At 38.7% G+C, this 16,574-nt stretch overlaps 2 protein-coding genes across 4 annotated transcripts; both read right to left on the bottom strand.

The window, feature by feature from the left end:
- Positions 1–2,874: 2,874 nt before the first annotated feature.
- Positions 2,875–12,333, bottom strand: LOC6047672 (alpha-L-iduronidase). 3 transcript variants are annotated; one of them, XM_038254634.1, is made up of 7 exons: positions 12,031–12,333; positions 7,867–8,063; positions 7,713–7,808; positions 7,351–7,657; positions 6,497–7,294; positions 6,312–6,439; positions 2,875–3,192 (listed from the first exon to the last, which is right to left on the bottom strand). In XM_038254634.1, the coding sequence occupies exons 1-7, from the start codon at positions 12,306–12,308 to the stop codon at positions 3,113–3,115; spliced, it is 1,884 nt and encodes a 627-aa protein (XP_038110562.1). In that variant the 5' UTR covers positions 12,309–12,333; the 3' UTR covers positions 2,875–3,112. The 3 variants fall into 3 exon arrangements, with proteins under 3 accessions (XP_038110562.1, XP_038110563.1, XP_038110564.1); XM_038254635.1 differs by having other exon boundaries at positions 6,321–6,439; XM_038254636.1 differs by lacking the exons at positions 2,875–3,192; positions 6,312–6,439 and having other exon boundaries at positions 7,118–7,289.
- LOC6047673 (PRADC1-like protein) lies at positions 12,308–16,473 on the bottom strand. Its single transcript, XM_001864669.2, has 3 exons — positions 16,172–16,473; positions 15,858–16,116; positions 12,308–12,846 (listed from the first exon to the last, which is right to left on the bottom strand). The coding sequence occupies exons 1-3, from the start codon at positions 16,269–16,271 to the stop codon at positions 12,552–12,554; spliced, it is 654 nt and encodes a 217-aa protein (XP_001864704.1). The 5' UTR covers positions 16,272–16,473; the 3' UTR covers positions 12,308–12,551.
- Positions 16,474–16,574: the final 101 nt, after the last annotated feature.

Genomic DNA, 16,574 nt, shown 5'->3' with positions numbered 1-16,574 from the left:
GCGAACAATGGCATGACCGTAGATTGACATATCTTTCAATTCCATGAAGTTTGATATGTCGGATGATAGGGTTTCTCTCATATTCCGGAAGTGTCCCCAAGGGGCCACCGGTAACCGGTTCAGGATTGGCCAGGATGGCTCAGTGAACAACGGCATTACCAAAGATGGACATATCTTTCAATTTTATGGAGTTTGATGTGCAACATGATGGGTTTTCACCAAAAAAGTCAAGTTGGCCGTTTATCGGATACTCGGGAACCGGTTCCAGGTTACCCGGAAGTGGCCACTAACACTCCAGAGTGGTTCTGGCAATCGTGTATTGTGTTTTTAGTAAGTTTTATGGATCAATTTCAACTATCATGAGAGTATTGGTGTCACATATATGTGAAAAACAGTAAAACATGAACTTTTCGGATGTTCCGGATTTCCGGAACCGGTAGGTCACCTGGCCCTGATATTAATATTTGTGGTCAAAGTACAGGTAAATACCTGTCGAATGCAACCCGGAGCATCCTGATTGGTTGAAATTTGCCGGAGATACAGGTCTCAAAAAGGTCCTTTTTCGGTTGTAGCCGATTCCCGGTGGCCACAGTGACCAAATCCGGTTTTCCAGGTCGGTTTCGGAAAGGAGACGTTCTAAGCTTTTATTTGTGACCAAAAGAACCGGAATCGGGTAAAAACTGGATTTTTGAAGATTTTTTAAAGTTTGGGGTCGGAAAGGACCCCAATACCTTTAAAGTAACTTTTTTTATGGACGCTCCCCTAGGGTTCGTCCAAGGTTTGTTTGTTTTGTGAAATGTGTATTTATACTATAAATTTAATGTCGGAAAATTTCAAGGCTTTAGCATGTATATAGCAAAAGTTATGGCAAATTTAATTTTCAAAAAGGCCGAAAAGGACCCCAATACCGTAGGAAGGTTAAAGTGTGCCTAACAACTTTCATTAAAGCAAAAACTGTTTTATTTTTAGTTTGAATTCAAAAATTAGTTGTTATTTTACTGTGTATTGTTTCTCCTGAAATCTTTCCTGGTAATGAGTCGTGTTTATATGTTGCTATTTCTTTTGTCGCGGTGTTTTGTTACAATTTTTGGTCCTAAGCATTTTATAAAAGTTTTTCAAAAGTACAATAGTAATATTTGTGTTAAATTGAGTAAGGGCTCAAACCTCACTTGTTAGAAGAAAAGGGTGAAGATTGAAAACAATGGACAGTGATAGAAATATACTATTTGAAGAATCAATAGTAAAAGAAAGATAGTAATTTATGAAGTAGATAAAAAAATTAACTTTAGTTAATAAATAGAGGTAACAAACAAGCTTAGATTGTGTTAAGTGCAATTTATAGGGCAGATGAAAAGTTATTCAAACAGATAAATAAAGATAAACAAAATTGACATCGCTGCCAAATTAAGAGAAAATAGACAGTTTGTTACAGCCGCATAAATTACTAAATAGAGTGGAAAAGCGTTGAGAAATAAGAGAATCATGAAAGTAAAATCGAAAACAAGTGGACGATAATAAACAGAAGGCGTGTTAGAGAATCAGTTAAACAAAATAAACAGAATATAGATGGTAGATATAATGGAAAGAAGAGAACCCCGTTCTGCGATGCTCAGGTACATCCACAGCAGTTGACTCAACATACTGCGAATCAAAACAATACCGTCTACAATCGCAAATTACTTCCCTGTCCTACATTGGCGCGCCCCTTTCTTTTAGCCGTCTCGATTCTGACCCACGGCGGTCAAAGGTTTACGAGCCGTTTCCACAGGCCACCAGCTAGGTCATCATGAAAACCAAGCCAACGTGGAGGTAAGAAAATAGGACACTTGCAAGGAACCAGAGCTATACTGTCTTGATCAAGAATGATCTAACAGGACTACGGACCTAGTCAGTGACGCTCCTTCCAGGATGTTCCTCACCTGAGCGTCAACTGAAGAGGTATCATCAGCATCATTCGCACTTGGCCTGCATAGAGAAAAATCGAGTTATTTCAAAATTAAACCAAAACAACCAAGCAAAACAATGTAATTGGACAAATATGAGCTCAGTGCTCATACACTCAACCCCCGGTGGTTGGTCACTTTTTCGTTTGACACTTTTTTAGTTTGTACCCCGTTGGTTGGTCAAAGTCAAACTAAAAAGTGACGAACTGTCACTTTTTACACGTTGAGCGCACATACCAATTTAAAGTATTAGTTTGATATTGCAAAATTGCAAAATTTATCAAAGAGCGGACACCACATGTTGGTATTATTTTGATATTACTGTGTTGTATCAAATTCCTTTGAAACTATGGGTAAATTTTGATCAATTTTGACAAGGCCATTAAAATACTAAAATCTGATATTCCAAGGGCGTGGGTATACCAAAAAATAAAACCATGACAATACCAAGTTTTGGTACATACTAAAGCAATGTGTGGTGTGTGGTGGTATTATGTTACCCTTGAAAAAACATGTTTTGGTATTGTTGTAGTCTTCCTCATGCAAGATTTTACCATCGATTACTGGGCAACCAAGGGCACATTTTGGTCTCTGTTATTTGCCCAAGTAATATCAAAATTTGGTATTCCTATGTTATTTACCCCTGCTCGGGATGGATGGGTGTTATGAATGTCTCCTTTCTTTTTAAGAACATAGATACAAAATGCAACAGCTGTTTGGATTATTTTTTTTTATTTCTATAAATTATAATGTTCTATGATTAAAATAATGAAAAGTTGTCTTAAACTCTGGTCACCCTGTATTTACAAATTATTCTTCAGTCACTGCAGCCGACGTCAAACACATAATTTCCCGCACCATCACCACAAGCTATCACTTTGTCACCACAACTCGTTACCAGAAGAGGCTAACAGAATTAAAAATAAATAAACACAGTGGTGCGGTTAACTCTGCCATCCAAAACTATTCAATTAAAATCCTCACGAAACCCTAGGTATTTTTATTTTATTTTTTTTATGAAACCACCAGCGCAAACATCCCCATTCCAAGAACCTGTGTCCAACTTCATCAACAGCACCACACCAGAGCCGGTCGTCGTTCCGCACAATCCACAGGCCTAATTAATTCAGTACGCAGTGGCAAAATTAAAAGTCCGAAATAATTAAAAATCAGCCATCATAATAATGAGTTTTCGAAAAAGCGCCATCGCGTCCAAACAAATCAACCGAACGCACCCGGTAATGTCCTCCTGTGTTTGGGGAGAGAGAGAGAGAGAGAGAGAGAGAGAGAGAGAGAGAAAAAAACAGAGACAGACAGATAAAAGCGAGAAAGAAATATTAAAACATGAGCTTTTAATGGGGATTCCACCCACCACCTGCGGGGGTGGACAAATGTGCATTCATCATGTATTTATTAAAAGATCACAAGTTGTGTGGCCGCACCGCAGATGATCACACGAAAATGACCGCGGCAAAGTGTGTGCTAATGGGACGTAAATTAATGGACTGATCATCACGTGCGCCCCGTGTAATTTTGGATGGCATATTAAAAGAGGCTTGAAAGGTGACTTTGTTTTAAATATTGGGAAAGTGCACTGGAATTAACAGGAAGCAGGCACGTGTCATACTTGACATTGGCTCGATAAAGAGTCATTTCCAGTTTAATTGTTAAATGTAACATGCATTAATGTAAATATAGATAATTTAACAATAAATGTATTCCGAATTTTGAAACAAATAAATTGATGTTGTTCAGCTTGTTCAAAAGCGGACTAAAACATGTTTCTTGCTCAGTTTTAAGGTCGCTGCAATTTAGCACCATACTCTCAATGAATCAAAGTATATCACGGTGTGTTTTCTAGAACAAACTTAAGAAAAAAAATTCGGCAAGTCTGATATTTGGCACCATGAAAAAAGGCTCTTTCCCGACATTTTGCGGGTTCCGGCGAAATATTTTTTCGATTTCATAGGATTTTTCTTCAGAAAAGTCATTGGAAATCGATGAGTTCATGTTCATATTCATCAAATTTCTTATGACTGTGCCTGAAGATACTCTTAATGACATATTTCTTCTCAAATAAACAGTTTTCATCCCAAATTTACCAGATTTCTAGCTTTCTTTGAAATAACCCCATAATCCAAGCTGTAAACCTCAAAACGACCGAATAAAAATCGTTTCTTTGTACAATTTGTCATGAAAATACAGCAACAGATTTCCCGGATACAAATTCGAGCTTAAAACATTGCTAAACTTAGGGTTTTTTCATTTAAAAGCTATTCATTACCCAAAAAGTTCCTGCTGTTTTGTGATACGAGGGAATGAAACACAGTTTGTAGACTTACTTTACCAGGGTTGTATTTCCGACGACTTCTCGGTTGACCCGACTCGTCCAGGGTCCGTTGACGAAAGAGGACGAGCTACTAGCGCAGGGCGCTTTTATAAGGTAGTTTTACAATTGTTAACGTTGGTATAACTACTACTTCCTGACAGCTTAAGGCGTTGACTTACAATGCACTGTCAACGTTACAGCAACGACTCAAATAGGGTTTGATACACATCAGTTCCCTACATTATTTTTTCAATCTTCTGCCATATTACACTATGACATTTAAAAAAAAATCGAATCAATCACATTGTAGAGAACAGTTTTCTGAACAATTTTCATAAAAAAATATCTTTTTTGGTTCAATATGAGCAGAGATATACAGTATGTAAAAAAAAGTATTTACACCCCTTGGGCACTATGCACATTTTGTGATGAAACTTGTAAAAAATTTAAAGTTTGACAGGAACCTGGTACTACGTTTTGTTCAGAAACTTATGCAAACATTTTGCTACAAAAAGCTCATGAAAAGATGATTTCTATAAAAAGTTATATAACAAATATTATTACGAAAACAAAAAAGGTGCAAAAAAAGTTTGTACACCATTCGAAAAATTAACATAAACAATGTTATTTGTTGACAAATCACCATAAATCCAGTTTTTCAACTCCAAATAGGCATCCTTGACTGATTAAAAAAATAATTTGGATTGAATATAAAGTTTACTAACTACTTAGTATAAAAGTTTATATAACTCTGGAAATGCTATATAAAACTTATCTAAACTTAATTTTGCAAACATTTAATTCAACTAAATGTCAATATATTACCATAGAATTGCTTAATAAACATTTTGGAGTGGGTATAACACCGTTTTGGGGGTTTTTGTATCGATAGAATAGATTTTTCGTTGGAATTTCGTACCAACCCGGAATTACGTCGCCGGAAAATCCGCCGAAATCCGAACCGGTCCACAATTCACAAGTCAACCTATGTGGCATCGCAAAGGGCATAAAATTTCCGATCTTTTGATACTCAGACATCCAGGTTTTCTATAAAACCCACGTTTTTAAATACCTGGGCAAAAAGTAAGTTTGATCCACGAGAACAAAAATTACGAAAGTCCATACATTTTTGGAAGATTGCTCAAACGAAACCATAACAACGTAGAAAACTTCAATTTTCTTGTTTCTTACGCGGCTTACGCTGTAACTCAGCAACCAGAGGTCCAATCTTCGATGTCTCTTAGACAATTTCATAGCAAATTGAACTTTTCAAAAAAACATTTTTAGAAATGGTCACTCATGGTCACTATTTTTAAAAATCGAAAAACTGCAAAAATTTCATTAAAATCAAACTTTCTGTGGCTATATCTTGAAAACGGAGCCCTATATAAAAAAATGTAGAGTACTTTTCGATTGCAATTTCAATTTTACATAAAAGATTGAGTTAAAGTTTTTTTTTATAAATTTCGTTTTTTCCAAAAATCACTTTTTTTAAACTTGGCGGCAGATTTTTTGACCATACTTCTATATGGCTCAAAAGTTGCGGGTTTTTGTCCCCTAAAACATATCAAAAAATCTCGAAAATAAAAAAATACGTATTTTGAGAAATTGAGTTTTTGTGAAAAAAATTATAATGGAGCACTTCCATTCGAGCAGTTTTTGCTTTTTTCTACAATGTATTTCGTATGGAGCGAACTGTCAAAAACTGCTCGACTGCGAGTGCTCCATTATAAAATCGGCAAAAATAAATACGTGTACCTATTTTTTCTCAATAGTCCTCAACAATATCTACAACTTTGCCGAAGACACCAAATTGATCAGAAAATTCAATTAAAAGTTACAGCTTTCTAAATATTTACGTACCATTTTTTTATGAACAGCTGTCAAAATTGTATGCAGACTTGTATGGGTGAACTAATGACACAAAATAGCTTATTTGTTCAGAGGGAAGGCCCCCACAAAGTTTGAGCCAAATCAGAAATACAAATAAAATCCGTTTCCGGTTTGGTAGAGAGTTACTAGTCTTTTTTTTTTCTTACCAGTTGTACCTGTTTCAGCTGCAACAAATTGGTAAAACATAAACGGTGTATGATTGTCCTTGTTTATTTGCTCCCATTCAGTTTCATTATTTCGATGCCAAACTTCGTATGTAAGGATGCACCTGGAACTAGATTTAAAAATTGCCTAATGTTATGATTATGATTTTTATAATTTTCGTACAAACCTGATCTGCTTAACTGCGTCATTCCAGAAAATAACCACTTCTTTGCTATTTACTTTCCTGATTCGAACATTTACTATCCCTATGGGCTCAGTTTTTTCACTACAAAACCGCACATTCACTATCCAAGGAATTCGCAAGCTTAGAACAATCGAGACCATTTTAACACCACTTTCCAAAGCTCCAGGTCCAACAATCACACTAGAAAACTGAGCAGATCTCATTTCAGCAAACTGCTCCCTCGTCGGATAGGGTGGCCTTCCGTAATAGTTCCATACGCCACTCGGATCGTTCAATCCGGCTTGAAGTCCCTCGACGACGTAGGCGATTCTCGAGCTTGATGAAAGGGTCGGAAGTGTGATGTTCAACGATAACGCGGTCCTCTTTTTGAGTGGTTCAAAGGTGTCGTTTGATTGCGTGAGAAGAATACTCGCGTAAAACGGTTCTAAATCGTAGGAAATTACGTAACTAAGATTGTCTTTTTCGAATGTGGCGTCTGTCGCGAGAGGTCCCAAACTGGCCAACATTCCTAGCGCCGAATAAACTGGTTTTGCCACAAATTGAACCTCTCGGGGGTGGGTTTCGTTCATTTCAAACCGTGCCAACAGAGTGCGCTGATTGAATTCAAACGGATGATAGCTGAGGAAGGCATTATCGTGGGAGATTGACTCCAAGTTGACGAAACGACCCTGAAATTTAGCTGACCAATGTTGGAGGACTGTTGAAACCAACATGGCTCCGTACTTGACGTTAGACTGAAATTCACGAGGGGTTGACCAGCCCGCGATGGGATCGGCTTCACTGAAAGTAGAATCAACTTTTCATCTAACCAAACACAACAAAATCAAGACACTTACTCGTTGGAAACCTTAAACCCACTCAAATTAGGAAATCGCTCCCAAATCTGGTCCATTAACTGCAAACCTCCGTCAAGAATTTCGTCCGCCCTGGCACCACTTCCTTTCCGGTGGAAGCTCAACACCTCGAAGGGACACTTGCGGGGCCGTTCGTTACAGAGTTCCAAAATCCCCCAACAGAACGGGTGATGCAATTTCGCTTTGAACAATCCGGCCGGACCTCGCAGCGGTATGTGCAGTTGGTTGTTGAACAGCCGACCAGCGGCGTCCAGTCCCAGACGGGTTGATTGAACGTAGCTGATGTATTCTGTCGGAGGAAAGTCTTATAACTTCATTAAAGAATAATTTAAATTATTGCCAACCTTCAGTGGTGAAGTTCAACACGTTGTAGCCTCTCAAGTCAGGTTCGTTCCAAGTTTCGAATCTCCAATCCAGAACGTAATTCATTCCGTAACGATCTATGAAAAAAATGTAACAAATATCTTCGAAGGACACTCAAAACTAAACGAGACTTACGAAGATACCGCGCTGCCAATTGCATCGTCAAATCGGCCCAAAAGTAACCGAATCGACGCTTGCTCTCCCTTTCGTAGATGCCCTGGGGGACGCCCATCAGTTCAATGGCCGGATATAGACCAAACTCGTTCAGTTTGTCGAGGAAGGCATCTAGTTTAGAGAAGTCGTAAAAGATCGTCTTTTTGTCGTCGTAGTGGCTGAAAGTGAAAATTCCAAATGAACCATGCTTCTCCATGGTTTGTTTACGAAATCACTCATTCGGTGGAGTTGCATGGTAAGCCATATTCAAAATTGTTCTTTTGATAGGATGTGCGACAAAATCGCAGCATACAAAAAAGAAAAAAAAAAGAACAGACGCATATTTTTTCCGCTGTCATATTTGTGGAATTTGTATTTAAAAAAAAGTTCGATTTCAATTTTTAAACCGGAGTTCCTGTACAATTTAAATGGTGGTAGCGGTTGATGGGGTGACGATTACACGAACAAGAAGGCAGAATCAGCAACAGCTGGAGCACTTTATGAAGTGGTCATCATGCTCCTGTTCTAATCTACCAATCCGGCCAGCAGTAGCAGACTTAATGCCAACTTGTGGCGTCTTATGCCTTTGCTGCCGGTCGAGCAGTACCAGGATCGCTGCTGGAACCTTGATTGTTGCTGCCCGCTACATTACTGTAGTCCTGTTCAAGTCCAGAAGTCTTAGAAGAATTACAATTCAAGTGGCATTTGATGATAAGTTCAAACCCTGCTGGAGCTGTTAAATCTTGATTTGGTGAGATCCATCCATTTTATCTATCATTATTTGATAGATGATATTATTCTCTTATTTTATATAATATTCTATTGATCAAATGATATATCCATATTATCCCGTTCCCACCTTCCCTTTTTTTCTATCCTCATTACCTCTCCCTCCCCTCCCCTGCCCCTAAATATAATTATCTGCCAAATTTACACTTTCACACCACACCACAACTGATTCGGAGCGTTTGGTACGGTATGTCCACGCATCCTTCCTCCCCTGATGATTCTGTGAAATGTGATCCGTTCACAGAATCTGTCTCTGCGGTTAATGCAACGCAGTAAGCCTGGCCGTTTTAATTTTTGCTATACATTTTCGGGGTAACTCGGATGTACTGTAATCATTAATATTGACAAGAAAGAACTTGAGGCGTAATCTTACCACAAGTTCTTCCAGGATGCTTTCTTTGGACTGGCTGCGCTTGTGTTCGATTAGATTAGATTAGATTAGAAATCACTCATTCGGTGGAGTTGCATGGTAAGCCATATACAAAATTGTTCTTTTGATAGGATGTGCGACAAAAAATCGCAGCATGCAAGCACAGAGATGCAAGGTTAAATGGACGAAATATCAGTAACAACATTTCAAAAGGGCGAAACCTACAATCCTGCCGTTTCGGGTAAATCAACATTCAAAATTTTGCAATTTCGATCAATTCCTATTTCCACAAAACTGCATGCAAACCATCAATTTTGTCAAAACGTAATAGAAAATAGCAATAAATTCACCATACAGAGCAATTTGAAAATAGTTAAGGTATTTTTGCTATTAAAAATTAAGAAAAAGAAATTACGCTCTTTTGAAGAGCGTGCCTACATTTTCGTCCACCGTATTCGCCACACCCAACCAAAACAACGGTATCGGTCAGGTTACGCCACAAAGCAGAAGTAAACAACCGATTCGCCCTTTGTGTTTTGTATTTTGATTTTTGTGTTTTGTATTTTGTTCTTTGATAATACAGTGATATTTGCGACCTCAGTGATAAGAAAAAATAGTCTAAAAAGCCTTCAGAAGGAGTCCGATTCAGGCCAAGACTCGTTGAGCTAGAATACACCGTAAGTAGCAAGTTGGTTTGACGATTTGGTCTACATTGAAGTGACGGTCCTTGGCGGGTCCCCGCCGGAAGTGGAAGACAAGGCAGTTGACGTCTAGGCCACCCAGCGGCGCCATCCTGCCTTCTCAATCGTTGCATAGCTTCAATGGTTACGGAGGCGATGATTTTGTACGGCATTCTTCCTAAACCTCCCCACGCTAACTTTTTGTCCTGCAACTGCTCGACCCAGAATCCCCGGATGTCCCAAGAACCGGTAAATTATGGACCTTCATGTTCAGATTGTGAATCCAGACCAGATCCGATACTACAATAATTGAAATTAGAATGTTATGTAGGATCATACAAATCTGTGTTTGTTGTGGAATTGTGGTCAGAGACATCAGAAACATACATTTTGATCAATTTTGAGGATTGACAGGTTAAAATTCACTAAATTATAACGAAAATTATATTACGTCGGAACTTGCAGAAAACACTACATTCGCCCCTCGTGATTGGGTGAAAACACAAGGGCGGATACTCAATTTGTTTTTTTATTTTTTTTTTATTGATGTTATTGTATAGTCCTTTTGTTTTTGCTTGTAAAACTACGTAGTTTCGGAATTTTGAGATGTTGGAGGGTGTTTTATAAACAGTTTTGTTCGCTTTACATGATTCTGATGAAAACTCAGTTTGTTTACATCTGAGGGTTTCGCCCTTTTGAAAAGTTGTTATATCACGTCATTTGTACTTGGTTGAAAATAAAGGAGATAATGGTGTTTCAGAAAATCTAACTTCTCAGGAATATTTGCGAAACTTGTTTTCTCTTCTTTGGAAATGAAGGCATCAACATGTTACTATGATTAATTTTTTCAGAAGAATCCTTTGTCTTATGCTCGATTGGTATCTCCGTTTGACAGTTCTCGTGCTTCGATTGGTACTTTTGGTTTGAGTTGTCCGTTCTCTAATAAGCTCCAGGCTCTCTACTTTTGGCTAAAACAATATTAGCACCATGTGGTAGAGGATGTAGATTTTCCTGCAGATGCGAAAAATCAAACGGCTATATCATTCTTATGGGAAATTGCCTTGACGGAGATTTGGATTTGGTTCTCCGCCAACTCACACAGCAGTTGCCCCGACTCCTCTTTGATTTGCGTGAAACTTTGTTCTAAGGGGTAACTTTTGTCCCTGATCACGAATCCGAGATTCATTTTTCGATATCTTGTCACTGGCGTATGGGAAGCTTGGCAAACGGCAATCAGAAAATGTAAACAAAAGAGCACGGGGATATCACAGACAGACAGTCTGTGGGGATATTTGCCGAAAAATTGGCCCCAGCAAAATCAAATGGCATTTTGGGCGTCACGAGGTGCGACGCATATTTATTTTGATGGGTCCAATTTTTCGAAAAAAAAATGCCAAACTTAGATGCGCAAGGATCTGGCCTACACGCCAGTGATTTTGAAAATAAACGCTTTAGTGGCCAAAGTGCCTCAAAAATTTAGATTTTTAAAAAAATCTTTTTTACGGGTTAAATCCTATTTAAAATTCAAATGCAAAGCGCCAGCTCCTGTGACGTCTAATCAAGCTCATATTTGGGATTTGGGCTCAGTATGCCCACCGCAACAAACCCCTGAATGCCCGCCAATAAGTCATTTTTGTACACTCAAATATTTATCAAATCTTGAAGAAACTAAAGCATCTACTGACATCGACTTAAATAATGTCGAGTTGTGTTATTTTCGATCTAATCAAATTATAGGAATGTATTCGACAACATTATACAGTCGTGAGTAGAATAGCCTTAGTTTGGATTGCGGGGTTAATGATTACACCGAGAGTATAATGCTTTCGAAATACTGATGTCTCAAAAAATCTAAATCAAATTATTCGCTCTACAGCATTGCCTTGGCGTTCTCGATTGCGAGATTCCTACTCGAAACTAAGTGTCCGAAGGCTTGATTGTTGAGGCAATTGCAAACCTCTTTTTACACCTTAGCTTCCATCCACCCCGGGATTCGAACTGACGACCTTTGGATTGTTATTCCAACTGTCTACCAGCGACTCCACCGAGGCAGGACCCAGGGAGACGACTCCTACACCTGGACTGAGCTAAGACTTAACCTCTAGGTTAGACCGGGGCCAACATTTACTTGCCCATCCGAAGGAAGGCGTGGTCAGACAAATCTCGTCTCGAAAAATGCCACCGGAACCGTCTGGGCTCAAACCCAAGCCGACTGGGTGAGAGGCAACCACTGATGTCTGTTGAGTCTAAATTAAATCCTAAACACCACAAGGTTACAAACCACAACTCCTCAATGCAAATACTTACGAAAATCGCATCATTTCCAACAGCCAGTGAATCCTCACGTGCTTGATCCCCCGGTTTGGCAACGCGCCAATAATTTCCAAATTGCGTAAACTATCTTCGGAAAGCAAAAACTCCGCCGCACGTTCCCTCGGCGCCGGCGGACACAGTCCGGTACTGGTCCAGAAGCGGTCCAAGGGTTTCCCATTATGTAGAGCTTCTTCGAGGTTAAAGTTTAGACGGTGAACTGACTCACCATTTGCTACGGCAACAACAAACAAGAGTCCCAATAAAACCAACATTTTTGCAAGTGAGCAATGAGCGCTTAGAACAAGTTTATTGCAGAATCTTCAAGACACTTTTCACACACACACTTGACAGTCTGTAACGGGGACTAGAAAGTTAGTCTCTCTCTTTTTCATATTTCTCAATACCACTGGTAATGCTTCTGTTACGGGGGGATCGCTAAGAGTTTAGCAAATATCACACTCTGGGTTCGTCGCTTAATATCTCGGCGTACGCGTGTCACCACTCAAGTCTCTTCTTCACCACTGCAGCCACGGCGGCTGGTTGATGTGGTGGGGCGCCACGTAGGTCAGATTCACCGGCAGGTTGATCAGGGCGTACCGCCGGTTCATCCGCGTTAGGGTCTTCCGGATCACGAGGCCGTTCTTCCCGAGCAGGAACGCGGCCGGAATCGTCGTTTCGCGGTCCGTTTTGTCGTGGATCATTTCGATGTAAAAGTCATAGTCGTCCGAGTGGGTGTCGATCTCGGTGATGATGACGGCCCGGCCGCCGGCCCGCTCTACGTTGATGGCCTTTGTTAGGAAGGAGCATTCGCTGTGAGGGGGTGGAGGAGAAGAAGAGAAAGAAAAATTGAAAAAAATGAAAGTTTTGAAATATTCGGAATTCTTGAGAAACTCCACGTAGGGGAAATATACCCATTTTAAGCCTTATTAGCAGTCGTGTTTGAATTATGCTGGATAATCTGGAGTGTTACTTGAAATTTACTAAAACCAAGTACACCAACGAGTAAAGCAACTTTTTGTGAACATTTCTGTTTATTTTCAATTTTACCAAAAAGTTATTCTATTCCTTCTACAGTAATCGGACGAGAATGCACTGGGCCACGCCCATTTTTCTATTTTCAGCTTAGTTCTTTTTACTTCCAGCGCTCTTTTCGAGCAAACACTCACGAAAAGTAGCGTTTATCGAGAAAGTTTCCTGGCATCACTGGCTCACTCCATCAGGCGCTACTGGTAATGTTGGTGGCCACCCTTTGTTCTTTATTTGCCTTCGCTTCTTGCTCGGTTTTCTTCAGCCTTCGATTGGAATGGGTCGTAAAAAGTCTAACGTCAAAAGACTTGACGTGTTTGTTATTTTGATGGCGCTTGTCAATTATTTACATGTTTCGGGATTATTTTTCAAGTGAGTGACTAACTAATGTTCAAAAGAACATGATGCTGGTAGTTGGAAGTAATTTCATATCTTAAGCGCTTTGAAAACGTTAGCGCAAGTGAAAAGCTATTGATGGCGACTTACGTTAAGCAGTTAAGCTCTCATCTTGCGTGTGAATGTGTGTGCCAACAAAATGAAGAGAAATGGTCTCGCAAAATAGAAATTATGATCAAAAGTGCATTAAATTTGATCTTTTTGGCCAATTAATGGCATACATTTGCGTGCTTACTCAAGAGGGTGCTGTTGCTGGTAAGTTTGTAGCCTAAATAGTATTTTTGGAGCTTAAATCAAGCATCAAACTCCCCATATGAGCAATTCTCTACCTAAACCGGAAATGGATTTTATTTGTATTTTTTGATTTGGCTCAAACTTTGTGGGGGCCTTCCCTATGACCAAATAAGCTTTTTTGCGTCATTGGTTCACCCATACAAATCTCCATACAATGTTGGCAGCTGTCCATACAAAAATGGTACGTAAATATTCAAACAGCTGTAACTTTTGAGTGAATTTTGTGATCAATTTGGTGTCTTCGGCACAGTTGTAGGTATTGTTGAGGACTTTTGAGAAAAAAATAGGTACACGGAAAAAAATTTGCAGTTTTTAAATTCAATTTCCCAAAATGCGTATTTTTTTGATTTTCGAGATTTTTTGATATGTTTTAGGGGACAAAAATCCGCAACTTTTGAGCTATAGAGAAACATGGTCAAAAAATCTGCCTCCGAGCTATGATTTTTTTTTTTGTTAGCAGTGATTTTTGGAAAAAATCGAAGTTTCATGCAAAAACAAGTTTGACATTATTTTTTAACGAAAAATTGATTGCAATCGCAAAATTGATTTGCAATCGAAAAGTACTTTACAATTTTTTTGATAAAGGGTAATATATAATGATGATAATATTCAATGTTTGGCCCTTTTAAAATGTTAGTCTAGATTTTAAAATTTTCAAAAAAAAAATTTCGAAAAGATCGAAACATTTTACGAATGTTTCATTTATTAACATTGAAAATCGAACCATTGGTTGCTGAGATATCGTCATTAGAAAATGGTGGGTTGTTTTGGTGAGACTTAGAAAACTTCAATTTTCGTGTTTTTTTTTTTTTTTTAAGCGGCTCTATCTCAGCAACCCGAGGTCCAATCTTCAATGTCTCTTAGACAATTTTATAGCAAATTTTCTGAACTTTCCTAAAAAATATTTTTAGAAATGGTCACTCATGGTCACTATTTTTAAAAATTGAAAAACTGCAAAAATTTCGCTAAAATCAAACTTTCGGTGGCTATATCTTGAAAACGGAGCCCTTTATCAAAAAATCTGTACAGTACTTTTCGATTGCAAATTCAATTTTGCATTAAAAAATAATGTCAAACTTGTTTTTGCATGAAACCTCGATTTTTACAAAAATCACTATTTTAAAAAAAATCATAACTCGGCGGCAGATTTTTTGACCATGTTTCTCTATAGCTCAAAAGTTGCGGATTTTTGTCCCCTAAAACATATAAAAAAAATCTTGAAAATCAAAAAAATACGTATTTTGGTATTTGGTAAATTGAGTTTTAGTACAAAAAAAAAATGATTAAAAAATCTGCAAATTTTATTTTCCGTGTACCTATTTTTTTCTCAAAAGTCCTCAACAATACCTACAACTTTGCCGAAGACACCAAATTGATCAGAACATTCACTCAAAAGTTACAGTTGTTTGAATATTTACATACCATTTTTGTATGGACAGCTGCCAAAATTGTATGGAAACTTGTATGGGTGAACTAATGACACAAAATAGCTTATTTGGTCATAGGGAAGGCCCCCACAAAGTTTGAGTCAAATCAAAAAACACAAAAAATAAAAATGGTCGAAATCGGCCGATTTCGTAGAGAGTTGCTCATATGACGAAGATAGGTGTTTGATTAGAAAGGGTATAGGGGAAATATACCCATTTTAATCACACTAAGCAGTTCGACCAATTCTCATCACTTTTTCCGCTATTAAATCAACATTTTCAAATGTATTAACAATGGAGAGTTGCTTGCTCACTTTTATTTGAGCTATTTATTAATTTGGAATAGTCAAAAACACTTTATGAAAGCTTTAATTCATGTTCAAAGTGCTGATAGGCCGATAATAGAAATAGGCTGAGAAAGGATATAGTTCCCCTATTTCCCCTAAATAATTGAGAAACAATCAAGCAAAAAAGTTTAACTCGGCCATTATGGATTTCTAAACAAACAGTCTGTCCTACTTTTACTTGAATTTCCTCAACTTTGCTAAAAACACTTATTCGATTCGACTAACCCTTCCCAAGATAAATATTTTCGAGTTTCAAATAACATTTCCGATTTTTGGGGAGAATTGTTCCTCATATAAGTTCAAGTTGCTATAATTAAAGCACTTAACTCACCCCCGCTCCACCAGCGCAATGTTCCCCTTGAGGTCTTTCTCGTTCAAAAACTCCGGCTCGCAGGCATCCGACGGAACCGCCGGAACTAGCTTCCCGTCGCGTATTTTCATCGACGCCGACTCGAACGAACCCCCAAAGTCCTTCGCTGGCCTAATGCGGTACGTGTACTCCAGCTCGGGCGGATCAACAATCTCGAAGAACACGTCACCGGCTATAATGTCCTGCGTGCGAACGCCATCGTACACGTGAAGATTGTTTGCTGAAGAAAATTAAATGTTAATTTCGCGTCAAAAAATACCAATCAAGATACAAACCTCCACTACTGACAAGTGCCACCAGCGCTCCGAGCAGCACCAGCAATGCGAGGGCAAACGAGAACGTTCTTCGGGCGAAAATCTTCACAGAAAGGACCATTGCTTTGTACCATCACTCGCACCTGGCGCACTGCCGATACTCATTGCTGACCTAGCAGCAACATTGGCGATAGTGGCGCGGACACCTGATAAGTTTTGTAATCAAATAGCGAGATAACTTTTTTTCTGCCGATAGAAGTGGTTATCTTATGCAGCTCCAGTAGCCAATCAGACCAAAACACACGCAATCACGCGAACGATGACAATCCGACACATGAGGGGAAACGTCAAAAGAAGGCGTTGAAATGTTTCGGGATTTTTTATTGCGGGGAGTAGTTGATTGCAAGATTTCAAACATCTTTTG

The sequence above is a fragment of the Culex quinquefasciatus genome, chromosome 2 (genome assembly GCF_015732765.1).
Source record: "Culex quinquefasciatus strain JHB chromosome 2, VPISU_Cqui_1.0_pri_paternal, whole genome shotgun sequence".
NCBI classification, from domain to species: Eukaryota; Metazoa; Arthropoda; class Insecta; order Diptera; family Culicidae; genus Culex; species Culex quinquefasciatus.
Note: the sequence above shows the minus strand (reverse complement) of the source record. Positions and strands in the feature narration are given on the sequence as shown.

Coding starts and splice junctions, on each gene's coding strand:
- LOC6047672 (XM_038254634.1), bottom strand. CDS start 12,308: ATGTTGGTTTTATTGGGACTCTTGTTTGTTGTTGCCGTAGCAAATGGT. Junction 8,064..12,030: donor TTGGAAATGATGCGATTTTC/GTAAGTATTTGC, acceptor TTTCACTTTCAG/CCACTACGACGACAAAAAGA. Junction 7,295..7,350: donor GGGTTTAAGGTTTCCAACGA/GTAAGTGTCTTG, acceptor TTCTACTTTCAG/TGAAGCCGATCCCATCGCGG.
- LOC6047673 (XM_001864669.2), bottom strand. CDS start 16,271: ATGGTCCTTTCTGTGAAGATTTTCGCCCGAAGAACGTTCTCGTTTGCC. Junction 16,117..16,171: donor GGCACTTGTCAGTAGTGGAG/GTTTGTATCTTG, acceptor AATTTTCTTCAG/CAAACAATCTTCACGTGTAC. Junction 12,847..15,857: donor ATTGCGCTGGTGGAGCGGGG/GTGAGTTAAGTG, acceptor ACCCCCTCACAG/CGAATGCTCCTTCCTAACAA.